At 32.5% G+C, this 11,759-nt stretch overlaps 1 protein-coding gene across 2 annotated transcripts; it reads right to left on the reverse strand.

The window, feature by feature from the left end:
- Window positions 1-2,255: 2,255 nt before the first annotated feature.
- Window positions 2,256-6,810, reverse strand: LOC106411488 (CTP synthase). Of its 2 annotated transcripts, XM_013852258.3 has the most exons (22): window positions 6,549-6,810; window positions 6,098-6,251; window positions 5,945-6,024; window positions 5,752-5,838; window positions 5,612-5,662; window positions 5,406-5,523; window positions 5,251-5,307; window positions 5,089-5,153; window positions 4,906-4,989; window positions 4,759-4,809; window positions 4,609-4,671; window positions 4,480-4,526; window positions 4,300-4,369; window positions 4,159-4,221; window positions 3,979-4,068; window positions 3,848-3,886; window positions 3,540-3,767; window positions 3,369-3,454; window positions 3,232-3,280; window positions 3,059-3,139; window positions 2,887-2,980; window positions 2,256-2,795 (listed from the first exon to the last, which is right to left on the reverse strand). In XM_013852258.3, exons 2-22 carry the CDS (start codon window positions 6,213-6,215, stop codon window positions 2,617-2,619), a joined length of 1,800 nt encoding a protein of 599 aa, XP_013707712.1. In that variant the 5' UTR covers window positions 6,216-6,251; window positions 6,549-6,810; the 3' UTR covers window positions 2,256-2,616. The 2 variants fall into 2 exon arrangements, with proteins under 2 accessions (XP_013707712.1, XP_022559109.1); XM_022703388.2 differs by lacking the exon at window positions 5,752-5,838.
- Window positions 6,811-11,759: the final 4,949 nt, after the last annotated feature.

Below are 11,759 nucleotides of genomic sequence, written 5' to 3' on the forward strand. Positions count from 1 at the left end.
AAAGGAATTAGTTAGGTGTCTGTAGTGAAGCTTTCGCTACAAGTTGTAGCCTACAATTAGGCCTGGAGCGGCTCCAACGGCTCCTGATATGCGAGTTAGACTATCTCAGATAGAGCCTGACTTCCTAACCAGGTCAGTTATTTTCCTTTACTGTTTAAACCATCATGGAATCCATTTTGTTATCTTATCATTTTCGTGTGATTCCTTCTTTGCAGAGATTAATGAAGGGTCAAACTAATAAGGATAATTCTAAGGGTTCACGATGTTTTTTTTTACTTTTTTAAAGTTTAACTTTTAAAGCGATATGTATTCATTTCTTATGATTAGATATTTGAGCTTATAAGGTCTGTCATACACTCTGATGCCAAATTTCAAATATCATCTGGTTTATGAAAATTAAGCCTACCAGTTTTAGGAAGATACAAGTATTGTTGTATATATGAAAATATTTTTGGGTTCGCACAAAAGTAAGCTCAAAGGTTTTGTTACTCTTTAACATGTTTCTCCCAAGAAACATAGAATCGGAGCTCTTTGCGTTTGCATCATCACGATTTCCTCTCCCACATGTAATGTTATAGAGAACAATTGAATTAAGTAAAAAATATATATATAATTTGAAACCAACTAAAATATTATTTATACATCCGTCACGTTTTATATACACATTTCTCTAAAATACTTTTTTGGCATGAATTACTATATTTTCCAGAATAAAAATCGAGAAATACAGTGTTCTTCTCTCACATAATGACAATATTTTATAAGAAACATAAGCTAATTCTTGAATATAAAATAGTCTTAATAGAAGGATAATTCTCTCGAATAGTTTTTTTTAAGTGTTTGTCACAAAAATAGCCTCCAAAAAAAATGACCAAAATAGTTTTTTTTTTTTTTTGAAATTTTTAATATTTATTTTTTATTATTTTAAATTTAAAATCTTATCCCCAAAACGCCACCCTTTAACTCTAAGCTCTAAATCTAGATTAATTAACCCTAGGGTAAAAATGTGTGTTTTACCCTTTAATAAAACTTATTTTGGTCATTTTCTTTATTGAGAACTATATTGTGACAAAAACTTAAAAACGGCTATTTTAGAGAAATTCTCTTATAGAATATTAAATTTGAACTAATATCTCAATAGTATATTCCGTTAGTAATGTGTTCTATAAATATAAATTTAATATAGTCTTATGTTTTAATATAATAGATATAACTGAAAATTACCTCAAATCAAAAAGCATACTAGAATCAATATAAGGATGTACGTAGTAGGAGAGGAATATTTTTAAAATTAAAAACCTACTAATAATTATATCACAATAATAAACAAACTACAAAGACAAGGGTTAAAACAAAAATAAAACAAAAATATAGCTAAACATATAAAAAAGCCTAGAGGAAACACATAAACGAAAAAAACTAAAAAAACTAAAAACCAAAGATAATTAAATACTTAGGAAGAACAACCGAAAACAATGAACCTCCAAAACTGAGAAATTAAAAAAAAAAAGATATTATAGCCCTAAGACACAACTGAAAAGTATGTAAAAAAAGAAAAGTTTAATGAATTTTTTTTATCATAGTTTCACATTCGTGTGGTTAACTATATAAGATGAAAAACAAATACTTAATGTTGATAACGATCATTAATCCCAAATTATGAAAGATTAGAGATCCATATTACTTGATATCTCTTAAAAGATCATAGTGCAAGATAATTAGTCATAACTCCAGAAACATTTTTAGCTAAAAAAAAACTCCAGAAACATAAATTAAAGTTTCAAATGAAAATTAAGAAGAAAAAAATACAGGTAATAGATACCACGTAGGAAGTCAACAAATATCAACGATTAAGAAAAAAATAACACCAAACTCAGTGTGTTAATCATGCAAATCATTTTTTATTTAAAGAATTGTAAGCATATTTTGCAATAGCAAAAATATGTCGTATAGACTACATTGTGTTAGCAAATCATATTCCAAATTTATAAGAACCAAAGGAAAATATTGAAATTTATAAAACCAGTAAATATTTATAAAGAATATAAATCAAACAAAACAATCCACATAATAGTATAAATGATAAATTAACAAATTTAAAATATCTAACCGCGCGTAGCGCGGTAAAATCCCTAGTATACATAAATTATCATATCCAAGCATTTGCAATGGGTAGAAACTTAATTTCTCTACTAATAACATACATTTTCTTAAATCTCTAAATGCTTTTTTTGTCGTCCCCTCTCAAAGTTTAGTTTAAATAAGAAACAAAACAAAAACTAAGTCTTTGTTTTGAGATTTATATATCAGATGCTTCTTTCACACACTCAAAACCAAATCGAGATTACAAAATATTCCAACGGTACGTATGATCATATGACACCCCTTTGAGAGGAAAAAAAAACAAAGCAGGGGGTTATCAACTGCGATTTTCAGAAGTTTTTAGAGCCTTTCCAGAACATAGATTCTGTTTTAAAAGAGTCTTAAAAGCCTGAAAAAAGCTTGGATCATATGTACAGAAGAAAGACCGTAATTAAGTTTATAAAAGGGAAAAGCAAACCAAAATCCAAAATGAAGCAATTCTAATGCAGATAGTAAAAAAGGGAGAGTCTGCAGCTATCTAGAGTGGAGGCCGTTGCAGTATCCGTTATTGTATCTTACATCAGCCATGCCATTGGGAGCTTTCTTGGAGGTTCCATTGACGAAAACGCTTTTCGGACAGTTACTAATCAGATGATGAACAGAAGCTGGATTCATGACTGTGTCTAGCTCACCACACGATGCTGCAATGAGTCCTGCACAAAAAAAAAGAAAGAAAAGAATGTAAGAGTTTGATGTGTTGATTCAAGAGACAGATAGATGTAAAAGTTTGGAATGGGTCCGAACCTATGAAGAGAGGAGAAGCTTTGCCGGGTCTGGATTTGTACTCTGGGTGGAACTGAGCACCAATGAAGAAAGGATGGTTTGGAAGTTCAACAATCTGCCAATTAGTCAAAGGATTTGAGTTTGCAGCAAATGTAGACAAACAGATTTTTGAAGGATTAAAAAAAAAACAGACCTCCATGCGTTTGCCAGTTTCATCTTTGGCAGCAAAAGAGAGACCTGCCTTCTCTAGCCGCTCAACCATATCAGGATTCACCTGCAACAATTGTGTATCTCTATATCAACAACTCCATTTTTCTTTTCATTTTAACTAATAAGATATTCAAGAATCACTATAGAAATTTATACCTCGTATCTATGGCGATGCCTTTCATCCACAGAGCTTTTGTTCCCGTAACTGTAAGTAGACAGAATGAGAATCATCATGGTAAGTAAGTAACCCTGTAGCGGTTACAGAGTAAAACTTTTAAATCAATGGTTCTTACAGTTTAGCAGATTTGCTGTCTTTGACTGTGAAGATGGATTTTCTTGATCCTAAGCGCATAGTGCCTCCCATATGAGTTCTTGAGCCCTAAACCCCAACCAAGCACAGAAAATCAGTTGAGATCTAAGCAGGACAGATGCATTGCAAGTAAAGAGAGGGAGAATCTAAGAACCTCAGGCATGAATACGATGCACGGATGTTTAGTGTCAGGCTTGAACTCTGTGCTGTTTGCGTCGTGCAAGCTGAGAACTGATCGTGCAAACTCGATGACAGCGACCTGCATCCCTAGGCAGATACCGAGGAAAGGGATTTTGTTTTCACGAGCGTATTTTGCAGCAAGAATCTTTCCTTCCACTCCCCTGTCACCAAAACCTCCAGGTACAAGAACTCCATCTACACCCTAAGAAGATAATAGACATGAGCGAGAAAACACACACGCAGAAAGGCTTCTAGATGATTGAATGTGGTAAAATGTCAAACCTTCAGCAACTTCCAAGCAGCTTTATACGCATTTGGATTCTGCTTAAACCAAAAAAAAAAAAAGACAAGATTCTTGTTTACAAACTTGTGAACACAAACAAAGGCATACATGTGTAGAGTCATTAACGGACCTCTTTCTCAGTTTCTTTTTCGAGATCACAAGCTGGAACCCAGTCAACTACGAGCTTTTTGCGACAAGCGACAGAAGCATGTAAGAGAGCCTACCACACGAAGTTATCCAAACGTGAGTTTGCTGAGGCAAAATAAATCTACTGCCCCCATGACCATGAGGTGATTGTGTAAGTTGGTACCTTCAAGATGGAGAGATAGGCATCAGAGAGGCCTGTATACTTCCCCACAACAGCGATTCTCACCTGGAAATTAGTTTAGTGCGTTAAGAAAAAGACATTGAGGTTACGGTTTATAAGGAGTTAGTGAAAGGTGAGACCCACCGGTACATGTAAGTTGTCACATAACTCGGCTCTTGAAGTCCATTCCTCTAGAGATGGTTCTTTAACAATACTGTTTCAGTAATAGCAGAGATCACTTCCAATCCATTTGAGTCGTAAATCAAACCAACCAAATAACAAGTAAACAAAGAACAAAAAAAAAAAAAAAACTAAAATACATACCCAGCAAGATTGAGCACTTTCGAGATTGCCAAGTGAGCCTTCTGATCCTGTTCAAGAGAGTATGCACACACTGAGCATTTTTTTCATGATGATATGACTTAAAATTACATTTAGTTGAGAAGAAGGTACCTTAAGCAACAGAGGAATGTGCCAAATGTTGGGAACATCATAGAGAGTGAAGATAGACTCAAGCTGAAACAAGAAACACAAGCTTGTAATAAATAACCGAGACTTAAACTTAAAAGTAGATAACATAACAACAAGGAAAGCATCTTTTACCGGGACATGGCAAAACTGAGATAGCTTTTCTTTCACATTCTCCTCAAGTGCCTGAATGAAGAAAAAACTTTTGATGCTTTTAAATCAGACTCAAATTGAAACAAGATTATGAGTCAAGATGGAGACGCAACGCAAGCAAAAGCAAACCTTTGTGCTCCGACAAGCTAAGATATCAGGTATCAAGCCCAAGCCTCGTAGCCCCCGGACACTATGTTGTGTCGGTTTAGTTTTCTGAAAAGGACACAACAAAAAGAAAATGAAGATTATGTAGACATATAGAATCAAATGATGTCACATCATGACTGCTTCATTTCAGGAAAAATTATCTACCTGTTCACCAACAACATTAAGCACAGGCACGAGGCTGACGTGGACCAGACACAAATTCCCTGTGCCTGGACTCAACCACCAACCAAAAGATTCTCTAGTTAATTTCATCAATTATCCAAAACATATTTTCTTTTGCTTTCACGGATTCAAATGGATACTTACCTACACGGTAAGAGAATTGGCCAAGTGCCTCGATAAAAGGTGCGGATTCAATATCACCTGCGAACAAAAAAGAATCTCTGTTTACACAGAAGAAGAAGAAGAAGAAGAAGAAGAAGAAGCAAAAGCCATAAAAAGAAGAGTAACAATTGTATAACCTATAGTTCCTCCTAATTCGATAACGCAAATATCAGCAGGACCCTCCTCTCCATCAACAGGGATGGCAGCAACTCTCTCTATCCACTCTTGAATTGCATCAGTGATATGAGGAACTACCTAATATCATCACAACCACAAGACTTTAAAGGTTAAAAAAGAAACCAACAACCGATAGAGAGAGGTTAGAGAAAAGGTTAATGATAACCTGAACAGTCTTTCCCAAATAATCTCCTTTCCTTTCTTTAGCAATCACATGCTGTTGTGACAAAAGACAATTAAGATGATTTAGTAAAACTAACGCAACCAACAAGTAACTTCCAGTTAGTTGAGATCTAAGATCTTAACCTGGTAAATTTTCCCAGTAGTGATGTTATTATCTCTGGTTAGTTTGATATCTAAGAACCTCTCGTAGTTTCCAAGATCAAGATCCACCTTTTTTTTTTTTTAATTCCAAATCACATCAAACAAAAACATTCAAAAGTTGTCTTCTTAAAGTTGTTTTTTTAAAGAAATAATTAGTCATTATTTATAAATATACCTCACCACCATCGTCCAAAACAAAGACTTCACCGTGCTCAAAAGGAGACATGGTTCCAGCATCAGTGTTTAGATAAGGATCTGGAGATTAAGTGCTCCACGTAAGCAAAAACATGGCAAGAGAAAAAGAGTAACAGAGAAGAGAAAAAGTTACCGATTTTGATAGAAGTAACACGGAGACCACAAGCTTTAAGGAGAACACCGATACTACTTGCGGTTACTCCTTTGCCTAATCCACTCACAACACCTCCTGTTACTAGCACGTATTTCATCTTCTTCCTTCTGCTTTTCAATCTAATCAACTAATCCTGCAAAGAAATCAACAACCACCAAATCAGTAAAACCCAACAAGTTATCTGTTTCATAGTCAACAATCTAGAAACAGGGGAAAGCTCGAAGCTTCTTTTAAAAGAAAAAAAATGCTTAAGTGATGATTTGGGGGTTTAATATCCCTTTGTCCAAGCAAACAACCCAACCGCAAGATAAAAAAGTTTTATAGGTTCAAATCAGTATTAAAAAGGGATGGCTTTTGGACTAAAACCGCTTGCATTCCCTCTGTATTAAACCAGAGAGAGAGAGGGAGACAGAGTGTGTGAACCAGAGACCTGCGTTTAGCCGGCGGCTTCGATCTCTGGAAATAAAATGGAAAAGAGGTGTTTTTGGTTACTGGGTTTTGATGGGTTTATCAGATAAGGATAAAAGGGAGGCGAGAAAAGCGTGAGAATGATGAAGACAGAGTGAAGAAGGGTTTGTTTAGGTTGATGCCATTGCCATTGACAACGGAATCCGTTTTTATAAACAAGAGAAACAGTAACTTATATAGCTGCGACCGCCTCTCTCTCTCTCTCTCTCTAAACCCCTATGTTAAAAACGTAAACCCTCTCACCCGCATTTTTCTTTTAATAAATATTATCAAATACGTATCTTCTTGGACATACGTATTTGATTTTCTATAAACGGATTATCACTATATATTTGCGGATACGACAATATGTAACCCTAGTTTATTTCATCTCTATTACACAGTTCCAAAAAGTGCTCCAGTATTTGTTTTGTTTACCGACGTAAGTGGGCCAATATATTTGGAAAAATTATGGAGGTGAACTGTATGGTTAATAGCAGCGTTTAAGAAATTGTTAGGCAATAATTAAACGCTTCCTAAAAAATTAGCGACTAAGGGCCAGACTAGTGTAACCGCAGCTGTTACGGATGCGGATGCAGATGGTTGTGGTTTTAAGAAATTTTTACCATGATACTGCGGTTAGAAATTGATGTGTTTGCGGGATACTTATGACTGGTAAACCACCAAATACAACAGCGGTTAAATAATAAATTAACAATATTTATATTTTATATAATTACAAAACTAATATATATTAATAAAAAAAATTATTCCCGACTAATCCTCGTAAAATTTCTGATTTAGAATAAATAGTTAGTCCTATACCAACAACCCAACCCAAGCCTAGCGTATTGTCAAACATGGGTTATATGTAAAACCATTTTCTTAAAATCTCATTTAAATAATTTCATTTAAATAGTTTAAAACGGTTCAATCATCCTAATTCAGTTTGAGTTGATCTAAATCTATCTAAACTACTTTAGATTGGTTAAATTAAGTAACATCAAAGTGAATATGACTAATTTATTTATATCATTTTTACCATCACTTATCTATAATCAGTTCATGATTTTTTTTATTTTTTAGTGAAAGTTCAAAAGCTTGTCTGTTTTTTTTTTTTTTGCTATATTTAATTTTTAAAATTTCATCAAAATAATTATTATTAAACATAAAATTAAAATATCAAATACATACACACAATTTTGTTAACACCCAAACTCCATATAAGTTATGAATAATTTACTAGTCCTATATAAAAGGTCTAGTTACCGACTAGAAATTTCTTAATAGCATTACTGTTGGACCCAAAAATAGCTAAAGATAAAATAGGCTCAAACCATTAGTACTCGACTTCGATCCAAAACTCGGATAAAAGGAGAAGCCCATCAGTTTGACTCCAAAAAGGCCCGGTCAAAGTAAGCATGTTATAAAGAACGAGACGAGGTCAGCATGAACGAGGATGCGATCCCGAGGATCTAGAGGTCGTTGAAAGAGATCAGTAGGGGACACACTTATAAGAGGAGAAGATATCGAGATAGAGAGACACACGTGAAACCCTAGAGAGACCTAACCACATTCATCAACCTCGACCTTAAGCTCTAAGTGGTCTATTTCGTAGTCCATCTGAATTGTATTTCGATCTCATTTCCATTATTGTATTCAATCACACTTAATCAGTAAAAGCCTATTTTCGTCAACCGGAATCTGATTATATCGTTGTGTTCTAAGGATATTGTTGTCCACATCCTTTTTCTTTCCTACTTTTTACATTCAAAAACTACCAAATAGTTAGTGTGGGTTTTAGGATCCACGATTACTATGTGGTTTTTATTATTTTTATAGGTGTTAGAAGAAATGTATGCTTATGCAACATTTTTATTCTTTGATGGGAATATATGAAAGGTTCAATAGCAAATTAATCAAATAAATACAATAAAAAATTATCAAATGAAATTTTATATTATTATACAAACATAAAAATAAAATATCAATAGCAAAAGATACATGTATAGTTTATAAAAAAATTATTTGAAAATAAATAAACATCATAGTAAAATGTTTATAACTTCATGCATTGAGTCATCACCAAATAAATTATATAAGTACAAAATGTTTATTCGCAGCCAAGGGGTTTTCGTAGATATTGTCCAGATCCATGCATGGGTTCAAGGGTCACAGTTGTTGGCCACTCCGGAGTCGGAGACGCTGGATCAGGGCTTGGTCACTCTTCCGCCACAGCGGACGCACCCATCCACCCAAGGTTATGGATGTTTGTCTTCTGTTGGGCCTTTCTTTTTCTTTTGTTGCTTTGCATGTTCCAACTTTTGGATTTCAGGGCTCATCTATATCATTCAGTAAGGTCCGGGCATATAAATTGAAAACTTAAAAACTAAATCGGAACCAAACTAAAAAAAATAAACCAGAATCGAATCGAGACCGAATATCCAAAATATATTTTGTATACTTAAAAATATTAATTATATTTATTTTTAAAACTAATAGAAATTATACTAGTTATAAACTGAACTATCCTAAAATGAATTACAAAATAGTTTTTATCCAAAATATTTAAAATTATCTGAATTACCATAACAAATCAAAATTTTCAAATATTTCTGGAATATTTAGACTTATTTAAATTACCGATATTTTTAACTGAAAATCAGACATTTGCCAAATTTTCTGAACTTATCTGTAAAACTGAAACCGAACCAGAACCGAATTACACCAAAATTTATTGGATATTAGTTGGTTCCTAATATTTTTTTCCAAACTGAAACAAAACCCAAAGCAACTGAACCGAAACGTAACCAAATTTCATAAATAACCATGTTTTAAAAACCGGACCGGACATCAACTCACTATTACTATTGGTTTGCTGGTCAAACTGGTTTAACCAGTTAGACCTGATTTTCTATTTTTCAAAAACTATGAAAATATAATCATATGCTTACATACTGAATGCTGAAAATAATAATTATATGGTTCACTCTTTGTTCCATATCATTAGCTAAAATAATAAATAATAAAGATAAACATGGCTGTGTATACATTAGTTAACACAACTTTCTGAACTAATGAAATACTATGTAAAACTGAAACTGCTAACAGACAAATATTAAAATTCAAGTTACCGTACTGTTTTTTTTTTACAACAGAAATCTCAAATTTTTATGATTATAGAAAAATGAAAATCTTGTATATGAGAGCTAAAGAGGGGACTATACCAACTTTAAAAATATAAATAAACTTTAAGAAAAAGAACTAGATGGTGATCAAACATTGATTATAATTTTATAATAAAACTATACAATCCTAATAACAATTAAAAATATTTAATTATGTGTTAATTTTGTAGAACTAGATTTTCATGATAACCAGGGTCACTGATTTTACAGGTTTTTATCTGGTTTTGACGATTTTCTCAATTCCAGATTTTTAACCTAACTGGGTTTAGTATATTTAACAAGTCAATGACATACTAGTTATACCAGCCGGTCATGTCCGGTTTTTAACACACTGTAAATAACTGAACGGTTCCTATATCCGTAAAGCAAAAAAAAAAAACTAAAAATCGGAAAAAACAAACTGGAACAAAACCAAAAAAAAATGAACGCTCAGGCTAGGGTTCAATGCAGAGTTTCACATCTTTGTGTTAGCAGTAATTTAGTTTCCAAAACTGGTCCTCTCATATTTCTACCAACTTTTTTGAGGTTTGTACCATCAATTTAACTTCTTGAATCATTTTGGATTTCAAATTTTCTAAGTTCATCACTTGTAATTATTTGTTCGTTATTAATTAATGAAATTTACGTTTCTATCAACAAAAATCTTGCAATGTTTTTTAGGATAAATATATCTGATTTGTCGAGAAATATATATATTAGTATATTTTATATTTTACTATGTTTTAATAAAATTTTGGTAAATTGTAAATGTTTTAATGTAAGGTTTGATTGATTATTAGAGTTTTTGGAAGAAATAAAATTAAGCATTCTAAACATAAGATAACTTTTATGATAAATAATGCATTAGATGAAGTACCTTTCACGATTTTATCATGTTTAAATTTGAATACAAGATAGGTGATATTTCATGTCCTCTGTTTTGGCTATCGAATGTAAAATCCAAGGTTTTGAGGACATAACTTATTGGCCTGTCTTTGCCACTTTGAGTCATATCCGACCAATTAAATGGACCAGTACAACGGTATTAACTACTCACTATTTTTTTCTCACGCTAATTTTATCTTTCTTTTTCAATATCTTTTTGTTGTGGTTGTCCATTTATCCTTTTTGGTCTAAGTGTCCATTTATCTTAATTGTACAACTTAGATAAATGTGCATCTTACAACTAAGCTGATAGATACAATAACCAGTTATGTAAATAACTAATTATTATTCTTTACAAGTAATAAATTTTAATTTTGGAGTGATGACGTCCAGTCAGTTTATTGGTTCAAATTTTGTTTGAGTTTGATGGTTTTGAATTTTAGTTTATAGAATATAAATGTAAGTATGTTTGAATTTCGAGGTTTATTTAAAATTCGTTTTAGCAAATTATAATTATTTAAAATGTTGTTTTTCAGTGTGTTTTAAATTATGTAAAGTCTTTAACTTTGATAAATTTTGAGTTTTGGTTACACTTATCAGGTTTTTTTTTTGTTATAGAGATTTCAACTAAAAGAAATTTATTAGTGTTTTTTTTGTTGATCCTCGATATTCGGCTAGTTGAGACCAGACCGTTTAATCTCCGAAAACTTGTCCACTGGTGCCAAACAAATCCGGTTTCTCGTAATGTGAGTTAGATACTCATGCCAACTGGCCACATAGATAAATAGTTTAAGTTTAAAGTTTTAGACATGGATTTTTTAGGGATTTTCTGAGCCGCCCTCACCCGACTACATCCCTTGGTTAATTTATTAGTGTTGATAGCATAATGATAGTGCAAGAAAATTAGTTTTGGCATTGATAAACTTAATCCATATAATGGATATATAGAGAACATCTCGAGTTTGTGTAATATATATAGAAGGTTGCGTCTACCAATGAAAACTAGCTATTATCTTTTTCTTTTCAAAGAAAAAAAGAAATTAGTTTTTTTTTTGTATTCCAGGTTAAAACCTATCAGAGTTTAAATTATATTGGTTAAATTCGGTTTTCTTTTGCCGGTTTACCTTAAGTTTGGTTTAGTA

This window comes from Brassica napus, chromosome C5, assembly GCF_020379485.1.
Source record: "Brassica napus cultivar Da-Ae chromosome C5, Da-Ae, whole genome shotgun sequence".
Taxonomy (NCBI): domain Eukaryota; kingdom Viridiplantae; phylum Streptophyta; class Magnoliopsida; order Brassicales; family Brassicaceae; genus Brassica; species Brassica napus.